The 24,782-nt window shown below is 41.6% G+C and overlaps 2 protein-coding genes across 12 annotated transcripts in view; one reads left to right on the top strand and one right to left on the bottom strand.

The window, feature by feature from the left end:
• Positions 1-8,427, bottom strand: part of TDP1 (tyrosyl-DNA phosphodiesterase 1) — a 70,156-nt gene extending 61,729 nt beyond the window's left edge. For all 5 annotated transcript variants that reach the window (XR_005657570.1, XM_039884002.1, XM_039884003.1 and 2 more), the window contains exons 1-4: positions 8,331-8,427; positions 5,554-6,122; positions 2,084-2,127; positions 868-923 (exon numbers count right to left, since the gene is read on the bottom strand). Coding sequence is in view for 4 of the 5 variants with exons in the window: in XM_039884002.1 (XP_039739936.1) it covers positions 868-923; positions 2,084-2,127; positions 5,554-6,112 (659 nt within the window). In the remaining variant the exon portion in view is untranslated. The remainder of the gene's footprint in view (positions 1-867; positions 924-2,083; positions 2,128-5,553; positions 6,123-8,330) is intronic.
• A 1,143-nt stretch (positions 8,428-9,570) lies between these two features.
• EFCAB11 (EF-hand calcium binding domain 11) overlaps positions 9,571-24,782 on the top strand; it is a 118,342-nt gene continuing 103,130 nt past the window's right edge. For 2 of the 7 annotated variants that reach the window (XM_039883996.1, XM_039883995.1), the window contains exons 1-3: positions 9,576-9,781; positions 10,341-10,436; positions 13,630-13,675. In XM_039883996.1, coding sequence (XP_039739930.1) covers positions 9,707-9,781; positions 10,341-10,436; positions 13,630-13,675 — 217 coding nt within the window. In that variant the 5' untranslated portion in view covers positions 9,576-9,706. Of the gene's footprint in view, positions 9,782-10,340; positions 10,437-13,629; positions 13,676-24,782 lie in introns of all 7 variants that reach the window. The other 5 variants (XM_039883998.1, XM_039884001.1, XM_039883999.1 and 2 more) reach the window with 4 other exon arrangements.

Genomic DNA, 24,782 nt, shown 5'->3' with positions numbered 1-24,782 from the left:
GACCGTGAACGTCTACCGCCTCGTCTTCTTAAGCTGGAGAAATCTTTTTCTTTCTTGTTTAAGCCATCATTATTTTGGGTATTCTGTCACACGCAGCTAAAACAAATCCTATGTGTCACAGGTCAAATACAAGCCCCCGAGTGCCAAAGCTACCTGGGAAATTTCAACAGCATTTTATCTACTGTTGATGGTTTCCACAATCTGAGCCCTCAACACACCAAGGACTTTGAGGATGCTGAACATCTTTTTTCTTGCGTGTGTACTCCTCCATCTTACTTGTTGTTATGGATTCTGCCATGTAAATGAAACCAGGAAGTGTGGCACATCACTGTGTGATGCTATCTATTTGGTCTATATTGTCTGACCCCAGGCTGAGCAGCTGCAGAAGACTGAAAATCTATCGCCTACAGAATCTGGATAAGGGAGGGCCTATGATCCTTTTTAATAACTCCTAAACTACAGGAAGAATCATTTAAGAGATTCTCAGAACAGCACTGATGTACTCAGTGAAGCGTGGCTTGCTGGCCATGTGTTGGCATGCTTACAGGTCTAGAGAGCAGGTGGTAGTGACTTTTTCCTTCATATTAACACTGGACATAAAGTTCTCTTATTTGGGTTAGAATCTGTCCTTATCTACTTCTGAACAGAACAATGGAGGAAAGTGCTAAAATCTGTTTAAAGAATGCATATGATTAGTTAGATCGAAAAATGCTGTTTTAACTTAACGATGTCCAGTACAACTTAATGATTTCAATGGTTTTAAAAGGCATTTGAAAAAGATGGGTGGCAGTTGCCTGAGAAGCACAAATCTTGGGTTTTAAAGCCTCATTACAGTTATGGAGCAATCTATCATCCTGTAGAACTCACCTGAACTCTGGTGGGTACTGTTTTATGAGCCAGTCCACATCAAAGCAGTAGTTAAACTAGACAGGGGAAAGAAAAGGAACTAAGTCATGAGTGATCTAGCGAAGCAGTCTATAAGAACTATTTGGTTATTAAAATTGAAAAACACTCTAAAATAATGATGAACTACAATTTTATTTATAAACCTGGACAGCTAGGCTACAAGACTTATAACCAAACCTAAACTATATCTCAAAAAGAATATTTGGTTCAAGGAAGCTCAATCCATGGAGGAATGCGTGAGAAAGCAGGCTCTAAGACAATTATCTCTGCGGCATTTATTTCTGAGGGCTCTTTGATTAATTTAAAAAAAAAAAAAAGCTTATAAATTTATTCCTTTCTCCCTAGGTGATTATAAAAAGGACTTTTAGAAAAGAATATTTCTTTCCAGCCTAACTTATGAACTAACTTTGTAACTGGGCATCTGAGACTAGACATTCCCTAGGCTTACAACAATTACATATTGACCCCACATCCTGTACTGGACTTACCCATGGGGGCTCCTTCCCATCGACCCTCCTCCTGGACACAATAACTCAATCTCGCTAAGAGAACACACGCAAATTCACCCCACCTTCCATCTGGAGACCAGAATTCCTGAGACCAAGTGAGATGCGAAAGACACAGGAAGCTGTGCTTTCTTCGGAAAAGTGACCTTTTTTCTATTTACTCGAGAGCCTGGAGCATAATGTGATTTATCAACACAAAGACATCAGCTTTGTCAGGCAAAAGCAATCAAACATACTTAAGTATCCCTAACTTGTATGCATTTGCGGGGGGGTGGGGGGGGCGTGAGGCAAGCGCAAAACATTTTACTTTTCTAAATCAAATCAAACTTGACTTGGCCTTCACCACTCTACCCACCCCTCTGCAGGGGGTTGCACCAGAGCCCAAGAGCTTATCAAGTGTCCCAAAAAGAAGTCCCTCAGGCTGTAATTTCCAAGTGACTTCTTAGCCAGTCTTTGCAGCCTAATCCAGAGCCAAGAGCTCCACTGATAGTACATCCAGGTTCCATGCTGAGAGCTGTGGATCCTACAACTGCAGCTGTGGTCTGTGCCATCTTGGGGACCAGCACAGGACTGAGACACAGGTCTCTGCCACTCATATTTTCTTATGGAGTTGTTTAATTATTTGTCCCCTTTCATACAAAACAAAAACAAAAAAAAAACTGGAAACTCACCTGTGCTGAAGATACAAGGGTCCCAAACAGAGGAGATAAAATATCTGAGAAGACAAAACATGTAAATCTAAAGTTCATATTTTGACAAAAATGCTCAATAATCACAACTGACTTATTAGTCATTGATGATCAACATTTGGCTTAGAAAACAGTGAACTGAGAAGTCACTACAAAGCTAGATTTTAATGTTCCATAAAATTCAAGAAAAAATTTCTCGAATTGTGCTATTTAATATTACGTATTCTTTAATAAAATACAATGTAAAATTAACATCTACAACTTTGGTACTGGATGACTGCTCAATTTTAGAAACTGCCAATAAGGACAATGATATGTGTTCTTTTCTGATCTAATCTATCTCCTTCAAGTCCTCATTCAGGACTCCCTAGAGGAAACCTCCCCTCCAGGGACTGGCAGGAGGGTCTCTTCTGGAGTCTGGGAGCACTTGCTTCCTGTGCAGGAGGCAGAGGCACCCACAGCTTTAAGCTCGCATTTCTGGCATTCAAGGTCATCTCTAGGGAAGACCCAATTCGCTCGCATTCAAGTTTGACTTCAGATAGGTCAGAAAGCTCATAAAGTTCACCATGAGAGGAAGTGCTCAGTCATTGTCATTACCAAGGAGTCTAACAACCGCACTGGTACAGGACTTCTGCGGTGCCAGGCATTATTCTTGGCACTTCCCACGTGTTAACTCTTCCTCCCCACAGCCATCTTCTGAGGCGGGGTCTGTCATTCCCATTTGGTCGACAAGGAGTCTCTGCTTAGGAGGCTGTCCATGGCCACACAGCCAAGAAGAGACAGTGTCAGGATATGAACCCAGCTGAGTGGCTCCAGCACTTCCGCTTTTAACCACCAAACTGTCTGGGCGGTTCAAATGGGCGTCTTCATTTCTTTGGCCTATATTTACTGAGTGCCTCCTTCTTCCAGACGTGAGCTAGTTGCCCAGGTACGAAGACTTATTTTTTTAATTTGCTATTTATTTTTTATTTTGGGGGGGTACAAAGATTTTAAAAGAACAAAGAAGACTTCTTAAGGAAGCTCCTATCTTTACAGGGAGTTGCACCATCAAGAAATAAATTGCAATACATTCCTGCATGGTGTTTTCTATTTTGCCACCACTGGCCACTCTTTTAATCTTTCTAAATTTTACCCATCTTTTTTGGCCCATGTAAAGTCCCTTCTCCTCTGAGATCTTCTAAACAACCTACAATTTTGTAGATATCGTATGTACCGCTCCATATGTTGGAGGGGTATGTCAAACAGTTAAGAGCATGGATTCTGATGCCAAATGCCGGGATTCAAACCCTAGCTCTATCATTTACCAGCTCTGTGACCTTGGGTAGGCTATTCGACGTCTCTAAACTGCAGATCTGTCACCTATGAAAGGAGGACAACTGTAATATCTACACATAAGGCTGTCATGAGGATTAAAGCTCACACACACACACGTGCGCATACACACATGCTACCTTAATATTATCACACTTTCTTCAATATCTTGGTGCTAATAGCCAGATTTTATCATTTTATTACATACAGCAAAGCCTTTCATCGTTCTCTAATGATTTCCTGTATATCTTTCATAAATCAAACAACAAAAACACTGAGTTCTAATATTTCTTCAAAGTATCTAGACAAGAGATCCTCAAAATGAAAAAGAACCTATAGAATCTCTTACTGTATAGAATTAAAAATACCAATATTTAATACCAAATATTTATATATCACACAGAAGATATAATATACGATTACAATTACATGTAATTAAAACACTATTGATAGTGAACATAATCTATTTTTGAGTATGGACCAGAAAAAAAAGGTAATCTGAAATAAGAATGTTTATTTTGTTATATCTGCCATGTGAATATATTGTGTGGATCACTTCATGTACTTTCTCCCTTTTTTTTGAACCCCTACCCCCTCCAGTTTAAAGATGAGTAAACTGAAAATTAAAGAACGCCGGGGCCTTTGTTAATTACCCACCCAGCACGTGAGTGGTGAGACCAGGATTCAAACCCTGTGTCGCGGATTCTACAGTACCTGCTACTCTCTCTTGAAGGAAAACTTTCTTTGCCCAATACTTCTGACACCATGTGCTTGGGGGTTTTCCACAGACTTTGTCTCCAGTTCTCTGGGTGTCTACAATTTCATTCAGTTCGGACACCATCCACCTGGAGTTAGCATCAGATCCCACAGGTTCAGCCCCATTAGACTACTGTTCCAACTCAGATGCCAATCACCGGTCCAGATCTCCTACACTTTGATTGTGAAGCTATAACTTGGGGGCTCCCATGATCCCCTCCTTGGGTTCGATAATTTGCTAGGAAGCTTCACAGAATGCAGGAAAGTACTTTACTTACCAGATTACTGGTTTATTATAAAAGGATACAACTCAGAAGCAGCCAGATGGAAGAGATGCACAGGGCAAGGTGTGGGGGGAGGGGCGTGGAGCTTCTGTGCCCTCTTCCAGTGCACCCTCCCAGCCCCTCCACGGGTTCACCAACCTGGAGGCTCTCCACATCCCTCCAGTTAGGCTTTTTTTTTTTTTAAAAGGAGGCTTCATTACACAGGCATGAATGGTTAAATCACTGGCCACTGGTGGTTAACGCAACCTCCAGCCCCTCTCCTCTCCTAGATATGGGGAGTGAGGCTTAAAGTTAGTTCCAACTTTAATCAGGAAATTGGTTCCCCTGACTACCAGCCCCCCATGCTTAGGGGGCTTTCGAAAACTCATCTCATTAACATAAACCCATGCATGAAAGGGGCTTGTTATGAATATCAAAAGATACTCCTTTGACTTTTATTACTTTAGAGCTGTTTTTTGGAGCCTGAGACAAAAACCAAATATAACCAGAGATGAAGATCAAATATACTATCACAATGTCAGATACCCCTGGGGAATAACCAAAGCCACCCAAAGGCCATCTTTAGGCTCAGAACTGAAACATCTATTTGTACTCTGGCATTCCTTTTTCGCTTCTTCAGTAGGAACCAAAAACAGGCTTCGAGGCAGCGGTTCTCAAACTCCATAGGGCATTGGAACCCCCTAAGAGGATTGTTAAAACAGACTGCAGGGCCTTGCTCCCTGATTTAAAGAATCTGGGTGGAGCCCGGGAATGTGCATTTTTAACAAGTTTTAGGTGATGCTGCTGATCCAGAGACCAAAGAGAACTGCTGCTATCAGGTATTTGCTACCTCGTTAATAAAGTGTTATCGATCAAGTTTAATCTTTAACATAAAAGTTAAACAAGTCTAAATATTGCGCTAAGTGGTCCCGCTGGTTGATCTGTGGGGCTGTGAGAAATGCCCTGATTCTCTGACCTAAGTGAACAGTTCGCTGTCAAACTCACTCATTTATTTGCCTTGTCAAAATGGTATTTTTCTTTTTCCTGAGAAGTTAAGACCATGAAGAAGGGTCATTCCAGGCTACCCTCCTGGTCTCACTGAGGGACTCTGGCACGACTTACCCTTGATGTGGAGGGCGCCAGAATTATACTTTGGCTTAATTCCTGAGACTCTAGTGAGGTAAAATTGGAAGGGGTTCCCTTTATCCAGCATGTCCCAAATGTCCTGGCCTTCCCCTGATGTCTCGTACTCGTCTTCCTCCTTGCTGAGCTCGTGGCGGACGTGATTTCCAGCTCTCGGGGCAGCATCGTCTTTGGGAGAGGAGGTGCTTCTCTCCTCCTTGACGGCCACTTTCTCAGCTGGCTTCTGCTGCGTCTGTGGTGGCAGCTCATCGTCACTGCTGGAGAGACACCAACCTAGGTCTTCCTGGGAGCCACTCTTCTGCCTTTTGGGAGGTAACACTTCGGAAACTGCATCTGTGTTGCTGAATTTCACAGGTGACATCTTCCTCCGGTGGGCGGCTTTCCGAGCCTCGGAACAGGTGTACCTTGGCTCACACACTACTCCCTGCCCAGCATGGGCGACAAGAGAAGTAGATGGCTTGTCCGGTTTGGGCTTTTCCTCCTCACTCTCATCACTGCTGGATATCGTCCACCTCCCGTAACCACCTTCCTGAGACATTATATTTCTTCTGGAAACAAAAGATAGAAATATCATTATTTCCCAGGCCCACAGTTGCCACTGGCAAACCAACTCCACTGCTCTCAAATTTCTTGTCACGTGAGTGTCCGCAACACATACAGCGCACCTGACACCTACCAGATGCAGAACCAAGTAACCAACAACAGCTGCTTTACAGGTGGTTCAGAAGCGTGTTACTAGAATCTGCTATAGAAATGTGGCAAACAAAAGTGACAGCAAAAATCCTGGTCATCTTCTCCCTTAGTCTTTCAATCTTAATGCCTCAAGAAAGGGGGTTGAGCAAAAGTCCAAAACAAAACAAAAATGTTCATTCTTGGTCCTGAAGCTTCCAATAGGTGCTTGAGCCGCAAACTATTTAAGAATTTCAAGTAGCTCTGACTATGTTCGACTTTTTAGGGTCCAATTGGAATTTACATATCTATCCCTCACCAAAACATGGGAGCCTGAAGGACATCAGTAATTATCTCTTACTTCCCCAAAGATAAGCTGACGAAGTCCTCGACAGTGTCAAATGGTTGATTCTGGATCTACATTATCTAGAAGTACTTCTATGAGGACCCAACTAACTTAATAATTATCTTATTGGTCTGGTCCTAAAGCTAAGTACTTACTAAAACCTACAAAGACCTCATACCGAAGCAAAACACTTTTCTAAACCACATAGTCTAATTTCCACTTTCTTGATTTCAGAAGAGGAAAATAGATGCCAAAGATGAAAATCTAAAGAAACTCTCCCATCAAATGCCAATTTGGAATATTAGAGCTTTTATCAAGGACTTAAAAAAAAAAATCTGTGGATGCAAATGAGCACTTCTCTTAGAGCTGCTAGCTCTTCCTCTGCCCACACCATACCACATCCGGCTGGGGCAATTCCTTTACATTCCTGCTGCTCTTTTTTATAGAGCTTGAGACCATCAGTAGGGCACAGGAGTCAGGCTCCTCAGCTGAAGCCGGGTGTGGCCAGTAGTGGGCAAACATGAGTCTCAATTTCAAATCTAGTCATTACCAGGGGGTAAATGTAAACATGGGTAGGTTACTTAATTGCTGAAGGCTGTTTCCTCCTCTGTAACAGGGTATCATACACGCTCCCCCCGCCCCAGTTCATTCATTCCACAAGTACTTATTGAGCAGCTATTATGTGCCAAGCCCTAGAAACAAAGAGTTACTATAGAAACAGTTTGTGCCCTGGAAGAGCTTATATTTCAGAGAGAAACAGACCAACACAAAAAAATAAACCCCCTTCCCGCCCCGATAAAGCAGCTAAGATATCTTTAGACATTCCTTACATTTCACAAGTATGAGACACAATAATAAGATGCCCTTAACTTTGGAACTCTCCCTGACTAAATAACGCGGGGAGGGGGCGGTTTTCCAAGTAGAGGGAACCCAACCTGCAAAGGCCAGGAAGCGAGAACGAGGTTGTGATAATTACCAGGGCACAGAAAGGACAAAGGGGGTGGGGAGGAGTAAGGCGTGTTAAAGACACTGGCTTTTATTTTAAGGACAATGAGGTCCCACTGAAGGGCTTCAATAAGCCGGGGGTACGATGACCCGATTTACTCCTTTTTAAAATATTATGCTCCCTACAACTGTGTGGAGAACGGTTTGGAGGCAAAAGTCGAAGCGAGGAGGCTTCTGCAGGGACTCGGGGAGCTGTTGAAGGCGGTGGAGGTGGAGTGAAGCGAGTAGATTCGGGTGCGCTGAGGAAGTGAGGACACCTGCTAACTTTTCTGTGCGCTTACCTCGGGCCAGGCACAATTCGAAGGGCTTTACCGGGTATAAACTTATTTCGCTTTCACAATTATGGGGAAACCGCACAGAAAGGTTAAGTGCCTGGCACAGGATAGACGTTCACGTGCGCTAGCTATCACTTGTAACAGCCGAGACCAACCATCAGGTAGTGGAGCAGCCGGAATGAGGACTCGAGCAGGAGGGCTCCTTACACCCCACTCCCGGCAGGACTCTGGTCTCTGCAGCGCCTGAGGCTCGCGCCTAGAAGATACTATTACTGGAGAAAGCCGAGGCCCGGGAGGGGACCCTACCCAGTGTCTTTACAAGATGCACCGTTTCCCTCGGGATCTGCCTCTAGCTCCACCCAACACTCACGACTTCGCCGGACCCTAGCGGCCGGTGCACCGCGACCCGGCCGAAGGGAACAGGATCGCGGGTCGGGATCCCGCAGCCGTCGAGCACGAACCTGAGGCTCCTCAAATTCGCAGCGGTCAGGGACGCGACCCGTCCACGGCCACCCGCGCCTGCGCGAAGTTCAAAGTGTCCGGGCTGCGGCGCGCACCTCTAGGCCCTGCCCCTTCCTTTTCCGGGACGCCCGCCCTTGGGTCCTAAAGACCACCATATGAAGAGGAGCTGGGGGGGCGGGGCCGGCTCTCTCACGATCGAGGCGGCGGGAAGACCTGGCGCCTCTAGTTCTCGGCTCACCTCCTGACCACTTCTACAGAAAGAGAGAGAGGAAAAAGAAGTGTTACTTCGTTTCTCCCTCAGTTAGTTAGCAAAACTCATCTTATTTACAGGGATTCTCATGAGCAGCTGCATCGCCGCGGCTCGAGGCTAGGGAGAGGTTTAAAAGCAGAGATAAAATCAGCTGAAGTTCGAGGCAGAGATCTCGAGGGCTGAGATCTGTGTCCTGAGAAAAGCGTGCTGACCTGGGGCGCACACTAAAACCTGCTGTGAAATAAAAGGTTAAATGAGCTTCCAACGGACTCGCCCTCAAATGCCTGTTTCTTATTTCAAACAGGTCTTGGTGCCTGTGTGTGTGTGTTTAATCTTACAGACTTGCCAGAAGAAAGGGAATCTAAGAAAAACGCTTTTGCTAAACGGAACCCTCTCATATTCCTTGCCTTTAATAAAGATGTTTGCTATGGAATTTGGGCTCAGTGCTGTTTATACTACTTATTCCGCGTTTCTTTCACCAGAGAATTGAATGAAATAACTTGCTGTAAATGTACTAAGGGCTCACTTGGTTGGTTTCCTGAACGTCCGCTGTGTGCCAGGCATCGTGCTAGGTGCTGGAGTTACCGAGAGGACAAAACATCCCCAAAGGCTCGACCCCAATGACTTGCTGATCTGCACGTGAATCCTGGACTTGGCTTGTTTTGTTTGGTTCGTTTTATGCTTTGTTCACACTTTTTTTGCGTCTTCTATAATAGCACAGTGCCGTGGATCAAATTCTCAAAAGTAATTTATTGTAAGGTGTGGGAGAAGAAAATGAAAGGAATCGCGCGGGACACATTGGAGCAAGACCTAGGTGAGCAGGATTCCCAGCAGCGCGTTAGTGGTTAACAGGCCTAGACGGGGCGGAGCCAGTGCAGGGGGCGGGTCTGGGAGCCTCTCCGCCATAGGCTGTTCCGGGGAAACGTTATTAAAGCCTCTGGCCAATAGAACTGCGGAATCAACGCCAGTGGCTCGCAGGCCATCCAATGGGATAAGACGTTGGAGGTGGCTGGCCAGGTTTATTTTCCAGAGGCGCGGTTAACGTGGCCGGTGGTCTGCAGCGCGTCAGTGTCTGGCTGCGGAGGTCGCGGGTTCCGCTGTACTGACTCGGTTGTGGCGGTCGCGATGTTTTTCTCCCAGGCCGGCGCCCAGCCGCGGACGTGGGAAGCCAGCCCCTCAGAACGCAAGAAGTTGGTGGAAGTAGGTGTCCGGAGGGCTGAGTCTCGGACTTTAACTTGACTCGGGGCTCTCACTTTGGTCACCCCGCCTGGATTTTACTCAGCCTCGTTGCATAGACAAGGAGTGGACTATCCTTCCAAAGTGTCATGATTAATGACAACCTAGGGCTGCAAGGCTTCTGGCTCCCTGTCCAGAGTTCTGGCTACTTCTAAATTCCTTCTCCACTGCCGCAGAGTTTACTAACTAATCTGCATCTCTCCTCCCTCCTGTCAAAGCCAGCCCCTTTGCCTCACCTTCCTAATTCTAGGACCGAATTTTTGATAGATTAACCCAATGGTTTAAAGGAATTAACTTGCGTCAGTTTAGCGATTAAGTCTTTGGAACTTTTGAGGGGGTAAATTTTAGCCCATCATTAAGATTTCTTGAGAATTAAAAGTAGGATAATAAAACTCCATTTTCGAGCCCTACAGCTGGGCTGAGTTTTAGATTTCTGAGGTTCAAATTTAATATACCCTAGTAATAAAAATAATGGAACAGACGGTTTTTTAATCTTAACTAAAGGTACTTTAATTTTCCTCAGGTATTCAAAGCATGTGATGAAGACAACAAAGGCTATCTAAGCAGAGAGGACTTTAAAGTAGCTGTTGTAATGCTGTTTGGGTACAAGCCCTCCAAGGTAGAGCTTTCTTTGTATATTTGGGGATGGGGCAGACAATACAGGGATCCTAATGGTGAATGGATCCTAAAATATTTATAAAGTTAATCTCTGCCTTATGAACAATTTCAGAGATGTGCCCAGTGCTGAATTTTATCTTAAAAACCCAACTGAGGGATGAATTAGAAAGCTACCTCACTAGAACCCATGAAGCCTATCTCACCACCAGGCTGCTAATAATTATAATAAATATGAGATGCTAGAGAGGAAAGGCTGAATGGGGAGTGTTAGTAATAGGAGGAATTCACAGAAGTGACATGCAGGATTTTTTTTTTTAATTAAAAAAATTTTTTTGCTTTGTTTAAATTATAAAAGTAATACATTTACATACTCAAAAAATTCAAACAATGCAGAAAGGTATAAAGTTGAATGTAAACTCCTCTCCCTCCCTACCAGAGCATAAAAGCATAGACCACCACCACCACCACTTTTTAAAAAACAGTTGCATAGTATTCTCATTATCCAGTTCCTGTTTTTGGTCATTTAGAGTCCCTTATTTTTCATTCCTACAAACATTGCTGCAATGAGCATCCTTTTGTACCTATATCTATGCTTGTGGATGTATATGTGGAATTCCTAAAAGTACAATTCCTAGGTACGTTTGAAATTTTGTTGGATATTGCTCTCCAGGAAATGTTGCACTAATGCACTAATAATGAGAGTTGAGCCGAGCTTGAAGGGACAAGTGTCCTTTTCTCTCCCTCTCTGTGCTGCTCCCCTTGTCTGTTACATCACATTCCAGGAGTGGATCCCTCTTCTTAAGCTGCTAAACTGTAATTAATCAGAGGCAAGATCTAGTCCAGGTTTAAGAAATTCAATTGTAGTCATCGAGCAGAGGGAACACTCGGGGGTTTACCAGGAATGCCCTCCCTCGTGTCCTCGTTAGACCAAACGGCTTGGCGATCACTTTGGCTCATTGTCGCGTATGAGTGGGCTCTCGCTGTCAGATTGTAAGCCCAGTGAAGCCAGGGATCACATGATGTTTCACTTCTCCATCCTTCATTAAGCTTAAATGTATCACGACCTCACCGTAAATATGGTCTGTTGACAGAAGTAGGTCCCATGAAAACCCCAGGTGGGTTCAGAGTGGTTCAACTAAACTATTAGGGGATGTTGGTTACTGAGAGGCCCATTACGGAGCTCAGAGAAGTAGTCAGGACTGACTCCCAGCAAGCTCCCAGCAGCTCTCCTGTTAACATGCAGTCATTTCAGCTGGAATGCCAAAGCAGGTCAGCTGAGCAGACTCAGCCTTTGAAGCACTGTCTTTAACCTGGGATCTGTTAGGAAGATAACTGGTCTCCCACCTTTATCACCCTGGAGTCTACTAAGTTGGTTTTAATTTTAAATGTGAGTCATTTAATGATAGGTACAGGGATGTGGTAACTTATGTATATACACTCCATGAAATTTAACAGATTTTTACTTTTCATACCTGGTTGAGGTTTTGGATTTTATTTTTTAATCCAATGAAATGTTTATTGACTGCAGATCACTAAACTGTAAAGGGCTGGTATAGGAAATCACCAATACACTTATCAATCATTTGTACAATGATTTTTTATTAAGTAAATAACACTTAATGTGTACCCTGTGTGAAATTTAACAGATTTTTACTTTTATATTAGGTTTAGGTTTGGGGTTTTATTTTTGAGTTTTGCCTTTGAGCAAATGAAATATTTACTGGATGCAGGTCATGAAGCAGTAGAGCACTTAAATAATAAATCACTTATACACTTATGCAATTGTTTACACAATTAAATTTATTAAGTAAGTGTTCCTATTTAGTAAAAAGAACTCTTGGCTAGTCATTAGATATAAAAGTGAGTAAAACATAAACCCTATTTTGAAGCAGTTTACAATTTAGCGTAGAGAGACTTATAAAACTTTGTGATATATACTAGGAGAAGAACAGAAAGAACAGAAAGTGAGTGTGACAAGGAGAAGGGTCTGAGTCCAGTGGTAACTGTAATAGGAGTCCAGGCATTATTTAGACTAGAGGAGCTGACCCTTCTGACAGGAAAAGTCTGGGAGCACTTTATGGTGGTGGAAGTTACTCCACGGTGCTCGACTGGATGTGGTGTCCGTAAGAGGGTGCTGTGACACCAAGGAAGAAAATTCAGGGGTAGGAAAGTCAGTGCACTGAGATGGGGGCACATTAAATTTGAGGAGGCTGTGAGCATTCCAAGTGCATTCACTTGTTAAATACTGTGCTGGTGTCAAGGTTATGGTGGTAAAGATCTCTCACATCATGCTGCCTCTCTTAGACACAGAAATCTGAAATTGAGTGGAGAGGTGGGAGCTGGAGATAAATGTGGGACTCCTTAGTTACAGGTGGTAGGTAGCTCAAAAAAGGGCACTGGATGGAGGGCAGTAGCCTGAGGGTAGAGCATTGAGGAGAACCAACATTTAAGGGCCGGCAGGGGCTCCAAGAAGAAGATACAGAGTAGGAGCCATCTTGGGAGGCAAAAGGAACCAGGAAAGTGCTGGGCATGGAGTCCAGGGTAGAAAAGCTATGTCCAATCCGGCCAAGGACTAATCCGGTTCTAATTCCATAATGTTTATGCTCCCCTCGTAACAATGTGAGAAATGCTTGTATTTTAATATTTAGTGAAGGCAGGGCCCCAAACTTCATATACAGTCTGTTCTCAAATATGTTTAAAATGTATAGGGGGGAAAAAGCTAGACAGGCCAAAATGTTAACAGTGGTTTTCATTGGAAGGTCGGTTTAAGATTTTTTTCTTCTTTATAACTTTTTATATTTTTTGTTTTCTACATGATGTTACTTTTACAATCAGAAAGAAAAAAAAAAGCCATAGAGCCCATTTCTGTATTTGTCTAATATGGGAAGTTTACCTTTTAGATTATACTATATATGTAAGAGCCAAGTCGATTTTACAGGCTTACACTGTTTTGGTCAATGAAGTAAAGTTTTAGAGATCATTAGAGTCTGTAGTAGATTAGCATCTGGTGTCTAATAGATATTGATGAAAGCATAAAGTGAGTATTATAGCTGTCTTGTGACATTACTTGTCTGCTGGACTCAACGAAGTTGGTTTCTACTAAAATACATCCCTTCCCCACACCCCAGGAATTAAGAACTTGCACTGTGAAAACATTTGATGAAATTATATGTCCTATTCTTTCTTTTTTCTAGATAGAAGCCAATTCTGTGATGTCTTCATTAAATCCAGACACTTCCGGTAATTAATAAAAGTTAATACTAATTTTTAGTACCCTTATTTAGACATTCATAAAACTAAATTTAAAAGCAAATATAGAAACTGTAAAGCATTGTGTTTAAGCACATTTTTATTTTGTTCCATTTCAAAGAAAGTAGTTTTCATTCTTTTAATTTTGATTAATTTGTGTATTCATAAGTATAATATATGTTTATTGTAGGAAAATTTTAAACCATTGAAAAACATAAAGAAAAAAATGTTGCTTATAATTTCAACATCCAATGGATGATTTGGGTTTTCTGACTTGAGCAGCTGAATGGACGAAAGTAACACTTACTGAAATGGGAAAAGTGGCGGAGAAGATTTGGGGTTGGAAGAGACCAAGAGTTCAATTTTGAATATGTTAAATTTGAGAAGGTTCAACCAATGGGTTTCAGAAGAAAGCTCTGGGCTGAAGAAATAAATCTGGACATCATCAGCATATAGATGGTTTTGAAGCCTCGCGAATGGATGAGATCACCTAGCGAGACAGTGGACGAAGAACTTAGGAATGATAACCTAGAAGTCAGGTAGAGGATGAGGAATGGAAAAGGAGACTTAGGAGAGGCAGAGGGGCAGGAGGAAAAACCTCTGTCAAAAACCAAGTGTCTTTGACAGAAAGAAAGCCAAGAGGTGGATAGTTCAAGAAAGAGGGTGTGGTTACCACAAGCACCTATGCTGTGGAGAAGGAGCATAAGAACTGAATAGGATCCGTTGGCATTGGCAACCGGGGTGTGTGGCGACTGTAGCAAGATAAATTTCAGTGTAGGTGATGGCGAGGCCATGCTGGAGGGGGTTAAAGACAGTTGGAAAGTGAGAAGGTGCGACAATGTGAGTAGATAAGTCTCAGTAGGTCCACAATGGTGCTGTTTTTTGTTTTGGAACATGATGATATCTCTAAGCTCAGAATGGCCTACTGCAGCAGGAAAAGGAAGATGAGAGAGAAAGAAAGAAATACCTGTTGTTTGAGAAGATAGGGTCCAGAGCATGTTGGTGCGGCTTTTTAAAAATTACATTTTTAAGAAATAATTAAAAATAGTATAGAAAATAGCTGTATCCCTTTACCCAGATTCACTTATTGTTAAAATTTTACCCCATTTGCCTTCTCATGTGTACTTTCTACCACCACCCCTTCCTCTTGCTGCACCGTACATAACCACAGCACACTTATCAACTTCACAAATTTATACTGAGACTATAAGTTCCCATCTATGTTTCATTATTGTCACTTGACATAATATCCTTCGCAGCATCTTTCCTCATTTATTATAGGAATTTTTCTTTAGTGTCATGTGTCTTTAGCTTCCTTTAATCTGGAAAATTTCTGTAGACTTTTTTTTTTTTTTGCCTTCTTATAACATTGATATTTTTGAAGAAACAGCCCCCCTTCACTGGTTTGGTTTGTTTTGTTTTTTAAGAACAGTCCTCATTTTATGTTTGCCTGATTTCCTCTGTAATTCGAATGAAGTTTAGTATTCTCAACCATAATACTGTTTCTGTCATATGTCGCTCTCAAGGTGCCACATCTGGAGGCATACAATGTCCATCCGTCTCTCTTAGATAATATTAACTTTTATCACGGGCCAAGACGTTGTCCAATTGCTCCATCGTATTATTTCCTTTTTATATTTTCTTCTCTTGCAACTAATAAGCAGTCTACAGAGAGATATGTTTAAGACATTGCAAATATTCTGCTTCTCATCAAAATTTCCCCCTAGATTTGATATTCATTCATGATTCTTGTTTGATCCAGTTTTTGCCATAATGGTTGCAAATTAATGGTTTTCTAAGCCCAGTGCTTCTTTCAGTTAGCTGTTGGCATTTTACCATAATCAAGAGACCTCCCTTCTTCCTTATCTATTTATCTACCTATCTATCTATCTCTCATCAGCATGGACTTGTGAATTTGTATGTTTTTAATGATTTATAATTTTTTGCTGTACTTAATTCTTTCAGGGCTCAGCTTGACACAGGTTTGGCCTTTGAGTGCCTCCTCGAGCTGTCTCTTCTGTTCTTTTGACTGGTCTGACTTTTTCTTTCTTTTAAAAACTCTTCTTTTTATTTATAAATATTAGATTCACAAAAGAGTTTATTGGATTGTTTTTCCGTATACAAGGTTTGGTATCACATATAAAACATGGATTTTAAAACGATATTATTGCTAGGAGAAGGTGTTTTTTGCATACTCCCTATCTTGATGGAATTTCAAGTTATTCAAATATTGTTTCTTTGATGTAAATTACTTATAACTTCTTGGTGATGATCTCCCTACATTTTTTTTTCTTTGTGTTTCTATGTGAATATCTTATCTACAAAGATTTCTGTCTTCCGGATGTTTCCCACATTTTTTGCTTCGATAACATTTCTCTCTCTTAGGAGTCCCCGATGGCCAATGAGCGGTTCAGTCTAGATGAAGGTCTTTCCCAACTCATCGTATTAATATTAGCGTTCCTTCATTTTGTGACTTTTCTGATACTTTTTTGAAGTGCGAATCAGAAAGCATACTCACATCCATTATTCTCATAGATTTCCTCCCTTCTGTATAATCTCTGATTCTGAATTAACGATTTGACTTCACATAGGTTTTCTTTCCTTAACCAGTTCTTTGACGTACAGAGAGGTGTTATTCTGGAAGAAAGAGTTCCCACGTTCTTTACGGGTCTATTGAGTTCTCTGATGTAAAGATTGATCTCCAGCAGAACTTTTCCCCACATTTAATATCTTAAGTTCTCCCCCAATATGTATTATTTCACATTTGGTAAGATATGACTTCATAAAAAGGTTTTCCCACATATGTTCCATTCTTATAGTTTCTCTTCTGTATGGTTACTTTGGCATACAGTGAAGGGTAAATTCTGGCAGAAGGTTTTCCCACCTTCTTCCCTGAGTGCTCCAGTATAAAGGGAGGACTGATTTGTGGATAAAGGATGCTGCAAGTATCCATTGTTACTTTTCTCCTCTATGTTTTTTTTTTTCCTCAACCTTTGAGAGAAGTTTGACTTGTGGCTGAACATATGTTCATGAAATTTATAAAATCTCCTTTATGAGTTCCCGAATTCTTGAATTTTGACTGTATGCAGAGATAGCTCTCAACATTTGTGGCAGTGCTGGACCTTCCATCCGCTCCGAGTTTGGATGCATGCTGGAGCTGTAAGTTTCGAATGAGAGCTCCTGCACGTTCACGCGGTCTGTCCTGTGCCTGAATTCTCATACGTAGTGAAGGCTGCCTTATTATGGAACATTTTCTCAATTCATTATGGCCCAGGGATTGCTTCAAAGCTGGAATTTTTTGATACTGAAAATAGTCTCCCTTTGAGGGCTTTTGACTTTGATGCTGTGCCCCCAGACCTGCTCCCGCCTGGTTTTCCTTGCATTTACTATCAAGGATATTGCGTCTACTCTCACATCCACTTCTCAATCGAATCATTAGGATGCTTCCTTTCACAGCATCTTTTTATAATATTAAAATATGTTTTTAAAAGTTTACGAAGTAAATTAGTCATCGGAGAAATTCAGGGGAAGATTGGGTTGGAGGAAAGAGATTGAAGTATAGGAAAGGTATAAGTACCAAGTATAGCACCTTGCTCCAAGATTACTGTGAAAGGACTTGCCTTAGTTTGTAAGCTCCCAGTCTTTCCCCTTCCTCTTCTGGTCTCAATAGCAATGTCAAATTAACTTTCTCAAGCATCACTTCGTGATTTAAAGGAATAGACTTATAGCCAGCATTCTAACTCTAGAGAGTTAGAATGCTGGCTATAAGTCTATTCCTTTAAATCGTGTTCCTTTAATTTGTGTTCCTTAAATTGTGTTCCTCTATTCCTTTAATTTGTGTTCACTTGAAGGGAGACTCAAGACCACAAGCATCCAAGAGAAAGAGTAAAATAGCCACCCTAGCAAGAAATCTCTGCTGAACTCTGATTACTGCTAACATACATTATTTTCTCTTAGAGCTTTTCGATACTGAACCAATTTCAGACCGTGAACTCCCTCTTATCTCTCTTTCAGTGACATGTCATATTTACATGTTCTTTTCCTTGCAGGAAGAGGGTTTGTGCACAGATGAAATGTTTTTCCAAATGTGTTACCTCTCTCCTTAATGTTTTCATCTTGAAGAAGAACTGAAATGTTGCCCTTGGCTTTCTGGGAACTATTTATTCAGGTTGTCAATTTTCCTAAGTTCTTCTGGGTAGCTGTGACTTGGGAATTCTGCTAGCTGTAGCATTTCTTACATCCAGACAACATTGTGCCAGGTCTCCAGCATGCCAGGATTCTCTGTGCAGTGCCCAGTTGCTGCCCAGCTTCCTGGACGAGGTCCAGACTCACCTGGATTGACCCTGACTCGGCAGAGTCCTGGCGATGCACACACTTCACAGAGCACCTACACCTGGATTCCCAGATCCTGATTCCCAAGAACTTCTGGTCTTGTCTAAATGTGAGTCATTTCTGTAGAGTTTCCTTATAAAAATTAAGAGCGGAAAGTTACGTCAAAGCTCTTAGAAATAAGAATAGAATGTCTCAAGGAAAGTCACACTGGAAGAATTTGAGGGCAGCCAGAATGAGTAGCAAAAAGGTGCTAATAACATTTTTTCATCCCTATAACCTAACAAGCAAATGAGTGTTAGCAAAGACTGTTTAGGCACCAGGAACTAGAAATTATATTTTTGGGAGAAAAAATTCAAGCCATTTATTTAAAGAAGCAGCAGATCACTATTGGGGTTGGTTCCAAAATATGCTATTGCTACTTCTTTCATAGGATTTATTGCATTACAACCATTGTTCTGTGCTGTATTTTATATCTTCTCTAAGCACAGAGAATGAGGTTTGGAACTAGAAGAGACCTGAAAACTCATCTCTTCCCTTTGTTAAAATAAGGAAACTGGGATCCAGGGAGGAATAATAAAATACCTTAATCCTGGCATTTGATGGTTTCTTATTTGTTTACAAACTACTTTTACGTGTGTTGCAGTATTTATTATTATAGATATTATAGCTAAGCTTAATATGTCCAGACTCTGTGATGATGCACAGATTGTTAAATTTAAGGCAACTTGATGACATGAGGATTATCTCCATTTTATAAGTTAAAATAATAATCCTGAAGTTTAGAGAGGCTAACTAATTTGCAAAGGGTGGCACAGCCAGCTAATAAGCAGCAGACCACAGTGGTCTGATGTCCAAACTTACCCTCTCGACCACTCGATAAACCCTTCCTTTGATTATAATGGTCCCATGGGCCCTACCGGTCATTGTACTGTGGCAGAGTCGAGGCCAGTGTTCGATCCCCCTAGGAACTTAATTCATCCATGAGATGAAGTCAGGAGGGAGGCAGTACCCAAAAGGCAGCTTCTGTGCAGTTGCTAGAGGTTGATGTCAAATTTGGTTTTGAGCTACCTAGTGTTCAGAGCAGACGGGGATCACAACCAAGTACAGCGATCATTGTCCATGCGATAGAAACTCTTTTTCTAGAGAGACGAGTGTTCCTCGATGTGGGATATTTCTTCCATGGTGTCTCATAGAGAGGAGACTGACGAGCGGATGTTGATATCCACAAACTGTTCAATATATACATTAGTGAAAGTTGTTGAGGCTGTTCCCTAAACTTTCCTCAGTATAGGCCAGTGTTTAACACCAACCATGTCTGGGCAACTCCATGCAAGGCGAAGACCATGTGTGAGCTCAGATGATTTGACTGCATCGTGGGGTAAATTGTAGAGCATTTTACGTGAATAACAACAGCTGAGAACTGCATGAACATTGCCCCACTGAATCCTCTCACAGCTGTCTGTGTGTTTTTATCCCAGATCCATACAAAATATGCCTGAGGGAAAAACCAGAACAAAGTACGTCAGAATTTTGTTTTAACTGGGTGATTAGATCGAGCTTTTTCTTTTCCCATTACTGTTTCCTTATATTATTGCCCTTTTAGAACAATGAACATATTTTACTTTCATGCTTAAAGAAAAAGCTTTCGAGGAACTTTTAACCTTTAACTTTGAAAGATGGGAAAATCGAAGAGATTGATTCATCATAAAGGTGATTATAGACTGACTCAGTCATGCTCTGCAGTGTCAGTTCAATTGAAAAGTAATTCGTGAATGCTGAGGTTAATGGCCAGTCGTCTTGTATGCTTTTATTTATTTTTTTCTGACTTGTTTTGAACAAGACAGTTGATAAATTAAAATTTCCATTTTCTAGTCTTTCAAGTTTTATGTAAACGCCTTTTGTTGTTGTGTATGTTTTGTCGTTTTGGGCTTCCACTTAGCAACTAAGACTATGGGATGGCAAAGTTTTGTTTGTTCAGATTTCAGTTGACCTCTAAGTTCTTTTCTATAATCAGGAAACCATACACATTAAGGTTACCTGTTCTTGAAATCATAATCCCAGGACTATTTTGTGGTATTGCCCGGATAGTCATCCCTAAATTTATTTACCCATTTGGAGGATGCTGAATCAGTATCATTGTAGGGATAGAAAAGAATTAGGAGACACAGACACTGACCTAATGACATTAAAAAAATAAAATGTGGGCTAGGGAAGATGAAAGAAGTAAGTATTGTCACTTCTTTTATGGCCAGATGTCACATAGATCCTATACACAGGAAAACCTCTAGAAAGTTTAGTGGGGTCAACACTCCTCTCCTGCACAGGTGTGGGCCGGAGCCAGATGTGGAAGGATGAGTGAGATTTGAAAAGGTGGATTAGCAGGAGAGAGAACATAGTAAATGAATGAACGCAGTGCAGATGCCACCTGTTAGCTTGTCCTCCGGCTCCTGGTGCTCTCTCTGTTCTGCCCATGCCAATGTGGGTGCAGAACTCAGCTTGAATTTAGACGTACCCGCACACTGCAATTCCATAAACGTGTAGACTTTGCTGAGGTGTTTTGTTAATGGTACAGAGGAGCTTTATCACTCACTCCCCACAGATAACAATGGAAAAGGTCAGGTTAGGGCTTTCTCCTCTGGGAGCAGGGGGGCTCTTTCTGCATACCAACCCTGCAGAGCTTCTCAGAGTTTCTCTCACAGACTCTCTTCCTCCACGTTGTGTACCCTCAGTGGCCGAAATTTCTTCTCCCACATCCTTGCCCCTCATTTTACAATGCCCCCCTTCCCTGCCCACCTCAGATGTGCAGACCAAAGTATCAGCTCGTTAATAATGAGTCCTACTATAAACAGGATCCACCTTCCCTGGAATATTTTTACCCCCCGAACCAGCAAGGAGGAGAGTGCATGCCTATGCACGAATGGCGTTCAGCAGAGTAAGCTGACCTGATGGAAGCTGAGAGTTGGGAAGGGCTGGGAAGGAAGGGTTAAGGACCGGTTTGCCTAGAAGGATTAATGAAGCTTTAAATTCCAGAATAAGGTATCAGAACTTTGCGCTGTTAACATCAAAGAACCTTTGCAGGTTTATGAGCAGGAGATGTACATAATAAAAAAGGTAACGATTCCTGCCCGCATTTGATAGAAATAGGGTTTTTTTTGGTTCAGATTATTCTGCTCTAACCTGCTTTACTCTTCCTTTTCATTTCCTTCCCAATGATATAGTAAAACTTGATCTCTTCCATTATGGAAGATTCTTTTCCTCTTATTCCCTTTTATGCAAGAAGCTGGAAAATATTAGTCCTCTGAATTGACTTATCCATCGTTCTGTGACAACTCACCATCATTGATGCCGCTTTCACCTTCTGTCCTTAAAATGTTTTTATGTGAACATATTTTATCTTTTTTTCCCTTCTGGCTTCCAGAAGTCACAATCTAAATTTTATTTCTCAAACTAGAGAAGGCTTGCATTATATCTTTTAAAAGGTCACTTAATCCTTTTAAACTCTCATTTTTAGGCATCTTCAGTCTTGGGAAATATTAGTATGTGGCACGATGAACGTGAACCCTCTCTTTTCTGTTAAACCTAGGACCAGACTCATAGTCTAAATAACTTGGCATTTTTATTGTTTTCTCCTTCACTCTCCCCAGGTTTATTGCAGTTTCTAATTTAAGCTCACTGTGATAGCTGCAAACTAGACTGGTACTTCATTTTCAAGACGATTTCTCTGTATGCACTGACCCTGAAGCTTAGAACTGTGAACCACAAAAAATATATACATAATGAAACGTTCAAGGAAAATATTTATCTAGTTTTATTGGACTTTTTGAATATATCCACCCCTGTAGTGAAAGACGATTATCCTCGTAGGAAACGGCTTAAAAATAACAACAGAAAAATAGAAAAGATAACATTCCTAGTCTATCTATAATACATTCATTAAGTAGTTTGGAAAGTAAAATATATATATTCATTATAGAACACGAAAAGGGTCTATTTTACCAGAGTGGATTATAAGATGGAAGGAAACGTTTTCAGTGATGTGAAAAGTGCATGGACTTGCAGACTCTGGACGGATTTGTAAAGATTGTTGGCCCCCATGGCCTTTAAGGCGTGATCCTCAATCCTGGGGCCTATGGGGGCAGCAAGGGCTCTGCTGGCCAGGGGGTGGTGGGTAGCCACCTCGCTCCAAACGGGATAGCTCTGCCTCATCCCCTCTACCCATTAGGCTTCCCTACAGCTATTTAAAAAAAAAAAAAAAGGTCTGCAAACTACTGATAGAATCCAACTGCCAAAGCACCTTCTGAACACCTTCTGCTGACAGATTAATCATAAACTCAGATAAACACGCAGGTCTGGGTGGTTCCTGATGTTGTCATCCTCATGTGTAACTACAGCAAGGTGTGTTTAGGTAACGGTGATTAGGGGAGGAGTGTACTTAGGAGACCCAATGTTGTATTTGAAGTTAGAATGGTCTGAACATATTCTTTCACTCCAAGGGTGGCCACAGGCAATGCACGTCTCATTGGTTATGAAATCCAATGGCAATAGAATTATTGAAAGTCTTTGTGAAGTGGTAATTTTGGGTTTGACTGTTGTTACAGCAGGTGGAGCTAGTAGGAGGACCTCTATTTCTAGGCCATGTAAAGAGCAGCAAGAAGTACGAAACTACATTCAATGCGTTTGCATTTCAGAGCTTCAAGATTAGCAAACCATTATGCACTGGCTTTGGAAAGTGGTCATACTGCTACAGTGTGAGAGCCAAGCTGAATGAAAACTTTGTCCTTTTTAGAGAAGGGGCTTGCATTCGGATATGTGTTGCCATGGAAGATTAGATCAAGTTAGGGGCATGCGGCGACGGGGAGGCAGCAGAGATGCGTTTATGTGGTTTAATATTACTTGATGACTTTTGGATTATTAAGAAATAAGGTGTATGATCCTGTGGGAAAATACTGTCAACTCAATTTCTTATGCAGAGTTATTTATGTTACTATATCATTTCTCTTTTTAAGTGGTGATAAACATACAGTTGAAATCCATATACACTTTCTCCTAGGAAAATCTAAAGAACATTTGCTTTTTATCCCACAAGGTTACGAAGTAAAGAACTGACGACTTTATAGCTCCAAATACGGATGAGTTTTCTGAATTAGTAATTTGCTTATCACCATTCATGTACTTTTTTTTTTTCTTGTGACTCACACATTTAACCATGGAATTGTGCTTTTTTCTTATCATTTCCCTAAATCAGATGCAGTGATAAGTAAAGAACAAATATTACGCATGCTTTTTCTTTACCTCTGATTTTTGTTTGTTTTTTACTATATCGTATGTATTTAGAAATCAGGTTTCTGAAATGATGATTTACTTTGCCGGTTATGTGAATAAAAAGTGACCTACTTTTTTGCTATCAGTTTACAGAGTTATAAGATCATTTAAAATACACATTTTAATGCTTTTTTGCTGAAAACTAGAGATAATATCTTTCTATTATTTTGTTTCTATTAGAAATATAAATATATTTCTATTATTTTGTTTACTTATTCAACAAACATTAATGAATGCCTACTTACATGCAAGCTATCAGGCCAAGCACTTAGGATAGAACTGTGAACAATACACAATGCTTTATCTCAGTGTTTCTGAGACTGATGTCTGGCCATATAATTACCAAAGGACCAGTGGATTCTAGGATTATGTTACAAACACAGGGCTGTCGGGTCACAGAAAAGGGGCTCAGGTGAAAGGAATCAGGGTAGCCTTCAAAGAGGAGGTAAGACCCTAGTTGCACCTAGAAGGAGATGTAAACAGTTACTAGGAGGAGAGGGACAGTGCACACTCCAGGCAATGTGACCAACACCTGCAAAGCTGTGCAGGTGTGAAAGAGCCAGTCGACTTGGGGAAGCATCGGGAAATTTGCTAGGAGGCTGGAAAGGTAGCCGGGGCTTGACTGTGAAGGGCTTCATCATACGTGTCATGATCAGTCGATACCTCGTTCAAGGATTTCAGTTAATCTAGATGCTATTTAATCGATTAGCTTTTGGTGTTCACGACACTCAAGTTACAGATTGGATCCTGTGGGAACATGGCATGATGACTTCAGTTTTAAACTCAGCTAGCAGTTTTAAATATGTTCTCCAGTCACAAAGGTGATTAGATGAGAATGGAGCCGCATCAAAACATACCCTAACTGCTATGGAGGAAAATGCTACATGTACTCAAGCCAGAACCTAGGGGTTATTCTTGACATCTCCTTTCTCACCCTTCATCTGTTCCAAAACGTCTGGAACCTTCCACTTCTCCATTCCCACCGCCAGCACCCTAGCAACCACGTCCCCTGCCAACAGGCTCCTAACGGGTCTCCCTTTTTACATTTCGCTTTCTCCCACTTCTTTTACGAGGCAACAGCCAGAAAGATCTTTAAGAAATTTCAATCAGATCATGTCACTTCTAATTCAAATCTTTTATTGGCTATCCGTTGCAACTTAAATAAAAACCAAATCATTTCCTGCTGTCCATAAGGGACTGTGCATTCTGGCCCCTGCCCCCCTCACCAGCCCTGTCATGGATCGCTCTCTTGCTCACTACGTCCCAGCCACAATGGCCTTTTTTTCATTTCTCCCACTTCCCACCCCATGGCCTTGGCACCCGCTGTTCCCATTGCCTGGAATGCTCTTCTCCCCATCCTTTAGCCAGTTAGTATCTTCTTATTGAGTTCTTAGCTTCAATATTACGTTCTCGAAGAGATCGCTCCCTCACGAGTCCACTCTGC

Source organism: Pteropus medius, unplaced genomic scaffold (assembly GCF_902729225.1).
Source record: "Pteropus medius unplaced genomic scaffold, Ma_sr-lr_union100, whole genome shotgun sequence".
Taxonomy (NCBI): Eukaryota; Metazoa; Chordata; class Mammalia; order Chiroptera; family Pteropodidae; genus Pteropus; species Pteropus medius.
The sequence above is the reverse complement of the archived record's forward strand: the minus strand, read 5'-3'. Positions and strand labels throughout refer to the sequence as shown.